At 42.8% G+C, this 15,578-nt stretch overlaps 1 protein-coding gene across 9 annotated transcripts in view; it reads right to left on the reverse strand.

The window, feature by feature from the left end:
* The window catches only part of LOC139279984 (activating molecule in BECN1-regulated autophagy protein 1-like), a 505,692-nt gene that overhangs the window by 313,416 nt on the left and 176,698 nt on the right, over nucleotides 1–15,578 (reverse strand). For 8 of the 9 annotated variants that reach the window (XM_070899374.1, XM_070899373.1, XM_070899377.1 and 5 more), the window contains one exon: nucleotides 7,255–7,428. The exons of the other annotated variant lie outside the window; for it this stretch is intronic. In XM_070899374.1, the coding sequence (XP_070755475.1) occupies nucleotides 7,255–7,428 (174 nt within the window). The remainder of the gene's footprint in view (nucleotides 1–7,254; nucleotides 7,429–15,578) is intronic. 9 annotated transcript variants of the gene reach the window in all.

Genomic DNA, 15,578 nt, shown 5'->3' on the forward strand with positions numbered 1-15,578 from the left:
ACTTCAGGGCTTGTGAAGCCTCAGGCTCCTGTAGTCAGAATACTAAAAAAACAATGCTCACGTCGGCCCTGCAGATTCAAGTCACGTAGACTTTCAGTACAACATGTAAGCTATCAGTTATTTCATTCATTTAACAGAAGATTTTACTATTTTACATAACATTTTGTGCATTTAAGATAGTATCCTGACTACTATCTCACTTTATGCTTCTGTTTATGCAATGTTTATGTTTATGTAACGTGCCCTCATTTTTTTCATGCACAGTCCCTTTAAATTTGCACGTGCAGTGTCTCTTCCAGCGGCAGAAGCTGGTGAGCAGCCTGCAAGGGACCTCAAGATTGGTGCGCGACCGTGCACCTTCAGGGGAACATTGGTGTGCAGCCCTCAACAGCTCACCAGAACTTGCTAAATGGCCCTCCAGCCTAAATAATTGCCCACCCCTGCTCTAACTGTAATACATTAAATTACAAAACAAAGACGTGTATTTGAATTGCATTTTCCACCTACGGTCGTAAAAATCAAAAGTATCCCAAAATCGAAATCTCATACCCAACAAGTGCAGTGTTAAGGGCTCAATGTCCTTTACACAATACCAATAATTGCTGTGGTCTGATTGATCAATCTTCTGTTAACAGACTCCAGCTACTTCTCCTGACCAAAGTTTAAAGACTTTGATTAACACAATTTGAGGACAATGCTTCAGACATCGATTTTTCTGTGTATCCTTCCCTGACCAATTTACAGTCAAAGAACAGCATGTGTTGTAAATGTTACAATCCTTGATAAGGTTATGCAAGTCGATTCCTTTGAGGCTTCAATTACGATCTGTGCTCCGAAGTGGCAAAACAGTACATGCATGTGAATTACAGACATATGCTTATGTGGGCGCTGTATAAGAAAAATAGAAATTTTGAAGCTTGACAAGGCAAGGCTTCAAGCAAGATGCAAGTTATAAAATAGATGTCTTAATAAAAGCTTGAGCCACAGCTTATGGTACAAAACCTCATAACACACATTACTGAAGACTCTCCACAATTTCTACCCTAGAGGCCTTCCTCCAATTCAATTTAAGATTAGCAACATTTATTAGTTGGTGGAGGAATAAATTTGATCTGCGATTGCAATTGACTTTGCTTTCAAAATAAGCTGGTGGTAGTTCCATGCAGTAAGGAATATGTTTCAATGCTAATAATACAATTCGGTGCAGTGGCTCAGCCAGAGCTGGCTAATTAAGAATGCAGCCTTCCTGCCGAATCCTGATGGATTGAACAGCTCCCAACTCGGTCCCCTTCAGGGAGCAAGTTTAAATGACAGAACCTAACTGCTGAAATCACAACTCTTCATTCCTTAACAATTAGTCATGATGTACATTTATTTGCTTATATACACAAGTGAGATCACTCATTCCAAAAATAAAAACAACTGCTTTCCAGGTTTCATGAACCAACAAGAGCATCTGTAGTTCTTTTTCCATACACTTACAAGCATCCCCGAAAAATAATCACCGTAATTCACCCCTTTATCCTGCCAACACACAAAACTGTAAGATGGAGAGAGATGCAGTAGCTGGTGGAAAAGGGCCTTCAACCGGTCTTCCTTTTTTGTGAATATATTTGTTCACATACAAAATACTTGTCACTCATGTAGTCAACTGAAAGACTTTCTGCTAACCTGGGTGGTCTGGATAAAGGCCTCAGACCACCTTCAACATTCGAATCTTTTCCAACTAGGCTTGCATTGCAGAACAAGGTCGTCTCTTTCATTTTTTGTTTTTCAATTTGATGAGCACTACAACCTTGAGAATTGGGGGGGGGGGAAATGGGTGACAGCCTATTATAAATGATGAGTGCAAGGTTAAAAAACTGCATACTTCTGCTGTTGGAAGCCTGCAAATGTCTTGTGAATACTGGGCTGTGGGGCAATCAATAACCTCTTCAACCTATTTTAGGCCCAACCACAGATTCAACTCTCATGTGGTAAGGCCCGGAGAAAAGCCAAGTCCAGTGCCGTGTTCCTATTTGACAATGGTTCCAGTGTCCCTGGCTTCCTATCGAAATCACACTGGACCCAGTCATGGTAGGATGTTGCATTGCAACCACATGGCATCAGGCCATCTGCTTTCATCAGAACACAAGAAATAGCAGTAGAAGTAGGCCATTCAGCCCTTCGAGCCTACTCCACCATTCCATAAAATCATGCTGATCTACCTCAGCTCCATCTTCCCGCCCCATCCCCATATCCCTAGAGTCCTTCAGTATCCAAAAACCTATCCATTTCTGTCTTGAACATCCTCAATGACGGAGCATCCAGAACTCTCTGGACACAGAATTCCAAAGATTCACAACCCTCGAGTAAATAAATTTCTCCTCATCTCAGTACTAAATGGCCGACCCCTTATTCTGAGACTGTGATCTCTTGCTCGAGACACCAGCCAGGGGAAACATCCTCCGAGTGTTAAGCCCCTTAAGAATTTTATTTTCAATGAGATCACCTCTCATTCTACTAAACTCTAGGGAATATAGGCTTTGTCTACTCAATCTCTCCCGAGGACAATCGCCTCATCCCACAAATCTGTCCGGTGAACCTGCATTGCACGTCCTTTAAGGCAAGACTTCAATAAGGAGACCAAAACTGCACACAGTACTCCTGATGTCGTCTCACTAAGGCCCTATATAATTGCAGTGGGACTTCTTGACTCTTATACTCCAATCCCTTTGTAATAAAGGCTAACATACCACTTGTTTGCTGTACCTGCATGTTAACTTGGTCATTCGTGTACAAGGACACCCAGTTCACTCTGCATATCAACATTTCCCAGTCTCACCATGTTAAAATATTCTGCTCGTCAATTTTTCCAACCAAATTGGATGACTTCACATTTCTCCAAATGATATTCCATCTGCCATGTTCTTACCTTTTGCAGCCTCTTTGCTGCATCCTCACAGCTTATTTTCCCACCGAGCTTTATATCGTCAGCAAACTTGTATGTTACACTCGGTCCCCTCATCTAATTCATTGATATAGATTGTGAATAGCTGAAGCTCAAGCACTGATCCTTTTTTCAGATTAGATGTTATACCACTCGCATACACATCCTTCCACCCCAGATACGACACTGACTGGCCTATTTGGTCCACTCTTTTATTTTCTAATTTTATCCAGAGGACCTGCAGGGTTTGTATAAAACCTACTCTTCTTGCAATCTTGATTTGGTTGGCTGCCACCCAGTTACACTTGCTTACCATCTGAAAAGTGGCCAGTGTTGATTATACGCTGAGCCACTCTGTACTTGTATATTGAGTGCTGCCATGAAATAAACAACAGCTGGCTTGGTGGATAAATACACTACCTGATGTAATAATTCACCACATGGACTAGAAGGTCCCAAGCTCAATTCCAAATGTGTGCTTAATGAGCTGATCTCATCTCAAAGCTACAACTGTTTACAAATGAATAAAAGAAAATTGCAATGAAATGCATTAGTTGTGGACAATTCCACATGGACAAAAATATGCTGATATGGTTCTGTTACATTATCCAAAGACTGACCGATCACTTTTCTCCCCATGAATAGCATGGCTTTCTGCATGTGAAAATTCAAGTTTCAAGCAGCAATTACTTGCCGTTGAGAGAATGGATGGAACTGGTCACTTAACCAAAATAGCACGTTGTCCCATATTGCTAACGCAAATATACAATGAAACAATAAAGGACAACAGGTGTGTATTTTTTTCCATTGAGGAATTTTAATGCGTCAACAGGTGGATTGCACCTTTCTAGAAAATTAATACATTTCAATATCAGGCCATTCTACGAAGTGGATCCAGCAAGCAGAAAAACAGTGCGATCTGGTGACAAAATGGCTCCACGGCAAGAAATGGCTTCCCTCATCAAGTGGAAACAGATACATGGAAGCTTACTTTCAGTAAGGGAGCATGGTCAGAGTTAAGAACAAGATACAGTGAGTGGCTAATGATCGATATCCAGAGCGGATACGAAGACAGAGTGGGTTCAAATGACATAAATACAGAAAGCGGAAAGCTGATTTCAGGCTAATTCTTGTTTACAATGTTTTGTCAAAAGCATTTCAGTCGATTACCAGAGACAATTATGAGCTGAACTCATATCTACTTATCCGAGTACCAGCATAGCAGATTGGCCTCTCTATAGCTTCTCCATCCATTTTCACAAAATTTAAGTAATTGGTGACTGTTCAGCAAGACTCCAGTTCTGTATGATCTGATCCATTTTCCAGTTCAGGCTTACAGCACCATGTAAATATTAGGGAGACACTTTCCATTCAGCTGTGTGAATTTGGTACAAGCAGCCAGTTTTCATGATTTTGTTTACTCAATTTCAAACCTCCAAAGAAAATGTTGTACAGACTTGTGCGTCAATATTACGCAGGGCCCTTAAACTGCTTGTGAAACATTTTAGCTCCCAGCCCACTGGACCCAAGAGTAGAAATGCTGTAAAATTGGATGCATTCTGTCCAAAAACTTTTAATGCTATTTCTGCGAGCAACTTTCAGCTCAAGTGCTTGGAGAAAAATATTATCCCTTGTTGATTTTTGATACTGCAGTTCTGAAGCAATAAACCATTGAATGATTCATAAATGATATATTTCGGGTTGTATTGAGATTGATGTGTTTATGGCCAATTAATGTCGACTTCCAAACGACAAGACATTGTTTCCCCTCTTTTTAAACACTACAGTGCTACAGATAGTGATTTTACAGTTTAATTTACTAATCAGTTCTGCTGTGTTGTCTTTCAGTTTTATGGGGATACAAAATTGCTCCCAGCTGAGAATAATTAAAACTTTAATAGAAGTGAAAAAGTGAAAAAGGGGAAAGATGATTTACAACAGTCAATCATAAAAAAGCAGCCGTTGTTTTATACTATTCTTAATTGAATGGAAGAATTATTGCAGGAACAGCATGTTAACTAGAATCAAAAATGCAAGTCATCAATTCGGCTAAATAGTCTTGCATGCCAAAAAAATAAAATCCCCAGTGAAGAAACACAGTTAAATCACTTATGGACAGGGGTGCGGCAATTAATCGATTAAACTTGACAATTAAATACGGTCCATGATAAAAACGATTAATTTAATTTGGCATCTGATACAAATAACCCCCCAACCCCCGCAGGGATCAGTACAGTACTGAGTAATCATCTCATACCCGTTCTCCTGTAAGTTTGTTATATTGATAATATTTACCTTATAGTACTATTCACCTCTAAAAACCAAGTATGGATTAAGAAAATGGCACTTTAAAGGGCTTTGTGGGCCATTCAAAATACTGCACAGCGGGTTTTCACATTGAAAAGCCGGCAAATTGACTGCGCAGGTTCCCTGGAGCATTTCGCTGTCGGGCAGCTTAAAAGGAAACATTGCATGGAACTAAATGTGATTACTCTTTCGAAGAGCCAGCACATTGCATGATGGGCTGAATGGCCTCCTTTGGTACTGCATATTTCTAGGATTCTATGTACAGTGGCATTGAGTTTCCACGAGATTGCACTTTTTCTTTCAGAGCAATTTGTCCAAAATTGGCCAAACCAGCACAAATTGATCATGGAATTTCAAGTGTAAATTACGTTCATGGTAAATCGAGTTGCCGCTATCTTTTACGTTCGAATTAATCACTATTACGAATTTCGCTAATATCACCCATTTGCGGGCCTTCAGGAGGTTATTCAAATTAAGCTGGTTCTTTTGGACGCAAGAACATTTTCAAAGCTCTTGAATAAATTTTTATTTAATTTACTAAGAAACTTGCTGCTGTACACCAATATTAGCAGGATATGGTTCTGTATAGATTTTTAAAGTCATTTTCAGTTATTAAAAATCAGGTTACTCACAGGTGGTGGACTAGACACTGATTAAAAGCACTTACTTTTTGTGACATCCATTTTCAGCTGTATTAATCAAACTGCATTGTTGCCACTCAAATACATCAAGGAATATTTTTTAAGTAAAATTTTATTTATTTTATATTACATTCTAAAACGCTGCCTGATTACGCTGGTTTATGGCAGATCGTCCATCTGGTAATGTGCAAATAAGTTTCAGTCGAAACTTGAGGGAGTAAAAAGCACTTCTCAAAACTAGTGCAATTTGCACCTAGATTGCCGTTTACACCCAAAATGGCAACTCTACTGCAGTAAATGCAAGTATTTTCTTTATATAAAGAAAGAAAATATCACACCTCAAAAGTTGTGATGGTAATAACAGGTAAAGTACTTCCAAAATGACACTAATCCTTGAAGCCAGAGGTTTCTTGGATGCAGGCCACAAACTGCTGGAGCTGATGGCCCACGAAACCATTCCTCGAAGTAGTTAGGCTGTTATTCAAATATCTCAAGACATATTGACATTTCAGTCAACAGATCTACAATTATGTCATTTCCAAAAAACCTTCAATGTTTCATGGAGATAGCACATGACAAATAGGGGTGAACTGTAAACAAAAGGCTCAGATCAGACTTTTGATACAGTTCCATCCAGATTTAAATTAGCAATGTCACATTAATTAGTTTCTGATAATCCGTATTTTTTATAAAACCCTTTCCACGACTACAGTTAAGTTTCCACAAGTACAGAAAAATACTCTTTCAACTTGATCACAAAAGTCTTTTCAAAAATTTCTTCCACAAACTCAAACTTTCTCATTTGTGCATGCGAGGTGAAGAGAGGTGGTATAGTACATCAGAAGGTAGTCACAGAACAAATAGAATATTGCTCCACAGCACCATTTATATAAAGTTGTAATTGTACAAATGTACAAGAGAATCTTGGACAATATTTGCAAAAAGAATTTCACAAGACCCTAACAACACTAATATATTGAAGAATTTTGCGGCTAATATGGAAGATTGGTCTTCATGGGATTATAAAGCTACCTCATGATATACCTTTGGATTCATTGTTACTTCCACCTCAGCTCATTTTCCTCTCCTATTTAATAGAACTATTCATCCATTCTAGGAGGAGACACATGGTGGTGCTCAGTTTCCATGTGATTCTGATGTCAATGGCATTCCACAGTTCAACTGGCAGGAGCATTCCATGAAGGGAAAGGAGAAGAGGAGATAGGGAGAGAGGGAAGTAGTAGAACATGGTTCAAGTGTATGCTTTTAACCACGATAGTGGAAAGCTCCACCTAGTGACCATGTCCAGCAGTTACTGCTCAAGGTCACCACTGCAGTCATGCCATGTGTATCAGATAAAATTCAATCTGTACTTACTCAAAATCATCAAAATCCATATCAGCACCATCAATGGGCTGGGCCGGGCCGCTCGCTGAATTGTCCAAACTGGCTCGCATTCGGTTCGGCTGGTATCGCATCGAGCGCTGTCGAATACTGTCCCTACGTGACAGGTACTGGATGATCCGATGGGCGTAATAGGCAGGGGATAACCTGAAAAGGTACAGGTATAGGGTTTCAATTTAACTCAACCCACTAGCGCAAGCACGGTTAATATTTAATCAATCCTCCAGAAAACTGGATTTACAAATATAGGACATGAAATGAGGAAGGCACGTGACACATCACATATCTCAAATATGGAAGCACAATAATAAGTAGCACTACGTCATCATAATAGGAATGTTATGCAGCCAAAATGAACAGCAGGTGATAAAAACAACAGTCAGAAAGAGAAAAGCAACCTGCCATAATGGACAGGTTTACTATCCAAATACAGTATCATTGATTTAACATCCAAAGGTACTTTGTTGGCAGGAGTGCTCTGCCCAGTTCTTCACCATCAAACTCTTACTTGTATGCAAACTTGTAGGCTACTGATTTTGGTTCTGCCATCAGACCACTTCCTCACCCTGCATCATGCCTGTGCCAAACTCTTTCAAAGAGTTACTCTATCAGTCCCATTCCCCAGCAAATTTTTCCTTTTTATATTTATTCAATAACCTTTTGAAACTTACTATTGAATCTGCTTCCACCACCCTCAGGCAGTGCATTCCAGATCATAACTCGCTGCATAAAAACATCTCATCTCCCCTCTAGTTCTTTTGCCAATTACCGCAAACCTGTGTCCTTTGGTTACCAACCTGCCTGCCAACAGTTTCTCCCTGTGCAACTCTATTCAAAGCCCTCAAAATTTTCAATACCTCTATTAAATCTCCCCTTAAACGTCTCTGCTTTAAAGAGCACAATCCCAGATTCTCTAATCTCTCCACATAACTGAAGTCTCTCATCCAAGGTACCATTCTAGTAAATCTCTGCTGCACCCCAAGGACTTGACATTTTTCCTAAAATGTGGTGCTCAGAATTTGACAGTACTCTAGCAGAGGCTTAACCAGCGATTAATAAAGGTTTAATGGAAGTTCCTTGCTTTTGTACTCCTCGCCTCTATTTATAAAGCCAGGGATACCATATGTTTTTTTTTTTAAAAACAGCCACATCAATTTATCCTGTGACCTTCAAAGATTTGTATACATAAACCCTCAGGTCTCCCTGTTCCTGCACCCGCTTTAAAATTGTACCGTTTATTTTATATTGCCTCTCCTCATTCTTCCTTCCAAAATGCATCACTTCTCTGCATTAAATTTAATCTGTCATGTGTCTTGCCACTTCAACTAATGTTCTCAAGTATGCTACTACCTCCTCATTGTTTACTACATTTCCGAGTTTTGTGTCATTTGCAAACTTCAAAATCATACCAATATACCCAAGTCCAGGTCATTAATATATAACAAAAGGAGCAGTGGTCCCAATAACTACCCCAGAGGACCACAGTTCTCTTCCCTCAGTCTGAAAAACAACCATTCACTAGTACTCTCTGCTTTCTGTCCCTTAGCCAATTTCATATTCATGCAGCCAGCACACCTTTAATGACATGGGCTTCACTTATGCTAACAAGTCTGTTTTGTGGTACTTTATTAAACGTCTTTTGAAAGCCCAGATCGACAACATGAACCACACTATCCTGATCAACCCTCTCAGTTACTTCAGATGGATGGAAAAACTAAAGGGTGGAAGATCTAAAGGAAAGTCGCACTGACGTATGAGCTTGGTAAAGTGGGCCGGGGGAAAGGGAATATCAAAAGGACAAAACATTTAGAGAGACAGGACACGTTGTTGAGCGGCAGTTGGGGAGAGGAGGGAGCAGCGTCGGAGCAGCCAATAAAAGGCCCAGCGGGAGCTCGAGAGTCAGCGGCAGTTGGCGAGAGGTGGGAGCAGCGTCGGAGCGGCCTATAAAAGGCCCAGCGGGAGCTCGAGAGTCGGCGGCAGTTGGCGAGAGGTGGGAGCAGCGTCGGAGCGGCCTATAAAAGGCCCAGCGGGAGCTCGAGAGTCGGCGGCAGTTGGCGAGAGGTGGGAGCAGCGTCGGAGCGGCCTATAAAAGGCCCAGCGGGAGCTCGAGAGTCAGCGGCAGTTGGCGAGAGGTGGGAGCAGCGTCGGAGCGTCCTATAAAAGGCGTACCGGTGCAGCTACAGCGGGAGAGAAAGCAAAATAGAAGTAGAAAGGAATCAAAAGGTGACGTCACAGCCAATGGAGTAAGTGATTGGCTGGTGATTGGTAAGTAGCTTTTCTTTTTCTTTTTTATATCAGTAAGTGAACTGTAATATTGTTATTACCAATTTACGGGTATCTAAGGGTTAAGGCATGGCAGGAGAGATCGGTCACGTGATATGCTCCTCCTGTACCATGTGGGAACTCAGGGACACTTCCGGTGTCCCTGACGACTACGTGTGTGAGAAGTGTATCCGCCTCGAGCTCCTGACGGTCCGCGTTACGGAATTGGAGCTGAGGGTGGATTCACTCTGGAGCATCCACAATGCTGAGAATGACATGAGTATTACGTGTAGTGAGTTGGTCTTACCGCAGGAGAAGGGTCCACAGCCAGATAGGGAATGGAAGACCAGCAGGAAGAGCAGTGCAACGAAGGTAGTGCAGGGGTCCCCTGTGGTCATCCCCCTGCAAAACAGATACACCGTTTTGAGTACTGTTGGGGGGGGGATGACTCAACAGGGGAGGGCAGCAGCAGACAAGTTCATGGCACCGTGGCTGGCGCTGCTGCACAGGAGGGCAAGAAAAAGAGTGGGAGCGCGATAGTGATAGGGGATTCAATTGTGATGGGAATAGATAGGCGTTTCTGCGGCCGCAACCGAGACTCCAGGATGGTATGTTGCCTCCCTGGTGCAAGGGTCAAGGATGTCTCGGAGCAGGTGCAGGACATTCTGAAATGGGAGGGAGAACAGCCAGTTGTCATGGTGCACATTGGTACCAACGACATAGGTAAAAAAAAGGGATGAGGTCCTACGAAACGAATTTAAGGAGCTAGGAGCTAAATTAAAAAGTAGGACCTCAAAAGTAGTAATCTCGGGATTGCTACCAGTGCCACGTGCTAGTCAGAGTAGGAATCGCAGGATAGCGCAGATGAATACGTGGCTTGAGCAGTGGTGCAGCAGGGAGGGATTCAAATTCCTGGGGCATTGGAACCGGTTCTGGGGGAGGTCCGACCAGTAAAAAAACGGACGGTCTGCACCGAGGCAGGACCGGAACCAATGTCCTAGGGGGAGTGTTTGCTAGTGCTGTTGGGGAGGATTTAAACTAATATGGCAGGGGGATGGGAACCAATGCAGGGAGACAGAGGGAGACAAAAGGGAGGCAGAGGCAGGAGACGGAGGGGAGATGGGGGGGGGGGGGGGGGTGGGGGGCGGAGAGGCCCGGGGCGGGGAACAGGGTGGGCCACTGTGCGGCAGAATTCTAAAAGGACAAAGGGTTTTAAAAAAACAAGCCTGAAGGCTTTGTGTCTTAATGCAAGGAGTATCCGCAATAAAGTGGATGAATTAACTGTGCAAATAGATGTTAACAAATATGATGTGATTGGGATTACGGAGACGTGGCTCCAGGATGATCAGGGCTGGGAACTCAACATCCAGGGGTATTCAACATTCAGGAAGGATAGAATAAAAGGAAAAGGAGGTGGGGTAGCATTGTTGGTTAAGGAGGAGATTAATGCAATAGTTAGGAAAGACATTAGCTTGGATGATGTGGAATCTATAGGGGTAGAGCTGCAGAATACCAAAGGGCAAAAAACGTTAGTGGGAGTTGTGCACAGACCTCCAAACAGTAGTAGTGATGTTGGGGAGGGTATCAAACAGGAAATTAGGGGTGCATGCAATAAAGGTGCAGCAGTTATAATGGGTGACTTTAATATGCACATAGATTGGGCTAGCCAAACTGGAAACAATACGGTGGAGGAGTATTTCCTGGAGTGCATAAGGGATGGTTTTCTAGACCAATATGTCGAGGAACCAACTAGGGGGGAGGCCATCTTAGACTGGGTGTTGTGTAATGAGAGAGGACTAATTAGCAATCTCATTGTGCGAGGCCCCTTGGGGAAGAGTGACCATAATATGGTGGAATTCTGCATTAGGATGGAGAATGATACAGTTAATTCAGAGACCATGGTCCAGAACTTAAAGAAGGGTAACTTTGAAGGTATGAGGCGTGAATTGGCTAGGATAGATTGGCGAATGTTACTTAAGGGGTTGACTGTGGATGGGCAATGGCAAACATTTAGAGACTGCATGGATGAATTACAACAATTGTACATCCCTGTCTGGCGTAAAAATAAAAAAGGGAAGGTGGCTCAACCGTGGCTATCAAGGGAAATCAGGGATAGTATTAAAGCCAAGGAAGTGGCATACAAATTGGCCAGAAATAGCAGCGAACCTGGGGACTGGGAGAAATTTAGAACTCAGCAGAGGAGTACAAAGGGTTTGATTAGGGCAGGGAAAATGGAGTACGAGAAGAAGCTTGCAGGGAACATTAAGGCGGATTTCAAAAGTTTCTATAGGTATGTAAAGAGAAAAAGGTTAGTAAAGACAAACGTAGGTCCCCTGCAGTCAGAATCAGGGGAAGTCATAACAGGGAACAAAGAAATGGCAGACCAATTGAACAAGTACTTTGGTTCAATATTCACTAAGGAGGATACAAACAACCTTCCGGATATAAAAGGGGTCAGAAAGTCTAGTAAGGAGGGGGAACTGAGGGAAATCTTTATTAGTCGGGAAATTGTGTTGGGGAAATTGATGGGATTGAAGGCCGATAAATTCCCAGGGCCTGATGGACTGCATCCCAGAGTACTTAAGGAGGTGGCCTTGGAAATAGCGGATGCATTGACAGTCATTTTCCAACATTCCATTGACTCTGGATCAGTTCCTATCAAGTGGAGGGTAGCCAATGTAACCCCACTTTTTAAAAAAGGAGGGAGAGAGAAAACAGGGAATTATAGACCGGTCAGCCTGACCTCAGTAGTGGGTAAAATGATGGAATCAATTATTAAGGATGTCATAGCAGCGCATTTGGAAAATGGTGACATGATAGGTCCAAGTCAGCATGGATGTGTGAAAGGGAAATCATGCTTGACAAATCTTCTGGAATTTTTTGAGGATGTTTCCAGTAAAGTGGACAAGGGAGAACCAGTTGATGTGGTATATTTGGACTTTCAGAAGGCGTTCGACAAGGTCCCACACAAGAGATTGATGTGCAAAGTTAGAGCACATGGGATTGGGGGTAGTGTACTGACATGGATTGAGAACTGGTTGTCAGACAGGAAGCAAAGAGTAGGAGTAAATGGGGACTTTTCAGAATGGCAGGCAGTGACTAGTGGGGTACCGCAAGGTTCTGTGCTGGGGCCCCAGCTGTTTACACTGTACATTAATGATTTAGATGAGGGGATTAAATGTAGTATCTCCAAATTTGCGGATGACACTAAGTTGGGTGGCAGTGTGAGCTGCGAGGAGGATGCTATGAGGCTACAGAGTGACTTGGATAGGTTAGGTGAGTGGGCAAATGCATGGCAGATGAAGTATAATGTGGATAAATGTGAGGTTATCCACTTTGGTGGTAAAAACAGAGAGACAGACTATTATCTGAATGGTGACAGATTCGGAAAAGGGAAGGTGCAACGAGACCTGGGTGTCATGGTACATCAGTCATTGAAGGTTGGCATGCAGGTACAGCAGGCGGTTAAGAAAGCAAATGGCATGTTGGCCTTCATAGCGAGGGGATTTGAGTACAGGGGCAGGGAGGTGTTGCTACAGTTGTACAGGGCCTTGGTGAGGCCACACCTGGAGTATTGTGTACAATTTTGGTCTCCTAACTTGAGGAAGGACATTCTTGCTATTGAGGGAGTGCAGCGAAGATTCACCAGACTGATTCCCGGGATGGTGGGACTGACCTATCAAGAAAGACTGGATGAACTGGGTTTGTATTCACTGGAGTTCAGAAGAATGAGAGGGGACCTCATAGAAACGTTTAAAATTCTGACGGGTTTAGACAGGTTAGATGCAGGAAGAATGTTCCCAATGTTGGGGAAGTCCAAAACCAGGGGTCACAGTCTAAGGATAAGGGGTAAGCCATTTAGGACCGAGATGAGGAGAGACTTCTTCACCCAGAGAGTGGTGAACCTGTGGAATTCTCTGCCACAGAAAGTGGTTGGGGCCAATTCACTAAATATATTCAAAAGGGAGTTAGATGAAGTCCTTACTACTCGGGGGATCAAGGGGTATGGCGAGAAAGCAGGAAGGGGGTACTGAAGTTTCATGTTCAGCCATGAACTCATTGAATGGCAGTGCAGGCTAGAAGGGCTGAATGGCCTGCTCCTGCACCTATTTTCTATGTTTCTATGTTAAACTTGTATCATGTACTATAGAACCTCCTTTTAGAAAGCTTGAATTTTAATCAGATAATTTGATTTTTATTTCCATCTGAATGGATGATCATAAGGCTAAGCTGGCTACCACTGTGGAAAGTCATTACAATATCTACTGGCCCAAATTTTCCTAAAGAGTTTGGCCATTATAATGGTGTATCTATGCTGTTGGGACCCTTGTACGACACGAAAGAAAGAGGAAATTATTGAGTACGTAACAGAGACCATCAGTTACAGGACTCCACATTATGCTATAACTTTTGTGTTGCTCAGTCATTTACCAGCATCAATAATAGTTGGAAGATCATTTTCATAGCTCTGTCCCCCACTGAAAACAGTGACTATCACGATTCTGCTGGATCCTTGCCATTTTTCACACCGCCGCCACTTCAGAGTTAAAAGTAATGGTACTAGTGGCCTGGCAACACCACATGTTATAGCAAATAAATTGATTTTTTTTTTAAATCACCAATTGGTCTCAGAGAATAGGCTGAACATTGAAACATAGAAAATAGGTGCAGGATTAGGCCATTCGGCCCTTCGAGCCTGCACCGCCATTCAAGAAGATCCTGACTGATCACTCCCTCAGTACCCCTTTCCTGCTTTCTCTCCATACCCCTTGATCTCTTTAGCCGTAAGGGCCATATCTGACTCCCTCTTGAATATATCTAATGAACTGGCATCAACAACTCTGCGGCAGGAAATTCCACAGGTTAACAACTCTGAGTGAAGAAGTTTCTCCTTATCTCAGTCCTAAATCTTTTGACTATGTCCCCTGGTTCTGGACTTCCCCAACATCGGGAACATTCTTCCCGCATTTAACCTGTCCAGTCCCGTCAGAATCTTATGCGCTTCCATGAGATCTTCTCTCATCCTTCTAAACTCCAGTGAATAAAGGCCCAGTTGATCCAGTCTCTCCTCATATGTCAGTCCAGCCATCCCGGGAATCAGTCTGGTGAACCTTCGCTGCACTCCCTCAATAGCAAGAACGTCCTTCCTCAGATTAGGAGGCCAAAACTGAACACAATATTCCAGGTGAGGCCTCACTCAGGCCCTGTACAACTGCAGTAAGATCTCCATGCTCTGACACTCAAATCCCATCGCTATGAAGGCCAACATACCATTTGCCTTCTTCACCGCCTGCTGTACCTGCATGCCAACTTTCAATGACTGATGAACCATGACGCCCAAGTCTCGTTGCACCTACCCTTTTCCTAATCTACCGCCATTCAGATAATATTCTGCCTTTGTGTTTTTGCCCACAAAATGGATAACCTCACATTTATCCACATTATACTGCATCTGCCATGCATTTGCCCACTCACCTAACCTGTCCAAGTCACCTTGCAGCCTCTTAGCGTCCTCCTCACAGCTCACACCACCGCCCAGTTTAGTGTCATCTGCAAACTTGGAGATATTATATTCAATTCCTTCATCTAAATCGTTAATGCATATTGTAAAGAGCTGGGATCCCAGCACTGAGCCCTGCGGCACTCCGCTAATCACTGCCTGCCATTCTGAAAAGGACCCGTTTATCCCGACTCTCTGCTTCCTGTCTGCCAACCAGTCCTCTATCCACATCAATACATTACCCCCAATACCATGTGCTTTGATTTTGCGCACCAATCTCTTGTGCGGGACCTTGTCAAAAGCCTGTTGAAAGTCCAAATACACCACATCCACTGGTTCTCCCTTGTCCACTCTGCTAGTTACATCCCCAAAAAATTCCAGAAGATTCGTCAAGCATGATTTCCTTTTCATAAATCCATGCTGACTTGGACCGATCCTGTCACTGCTTTCCAAATGCGTTGCTATTTCATCCTTAATGATTGAGTCCAACACTTTCCTCACGACTGATGTCAGGCTAACCGGTCTATAATTACCG

Source organism: Pristiophorus japonicus, chromosome 14, assembly GCF_044704955.1.
Source record: "Pristiophorus japonicus isolate sPriJap1 chromosome 14, sPriJap1.hap1, whole genome shotgun sequence".
NCBI classification, from domain to species: Eukaryota; Metazoa; Chordata; class Chondrichthyes; family Pristiophoridae; genus Pristiophorus; species Pristiophorus japonicus.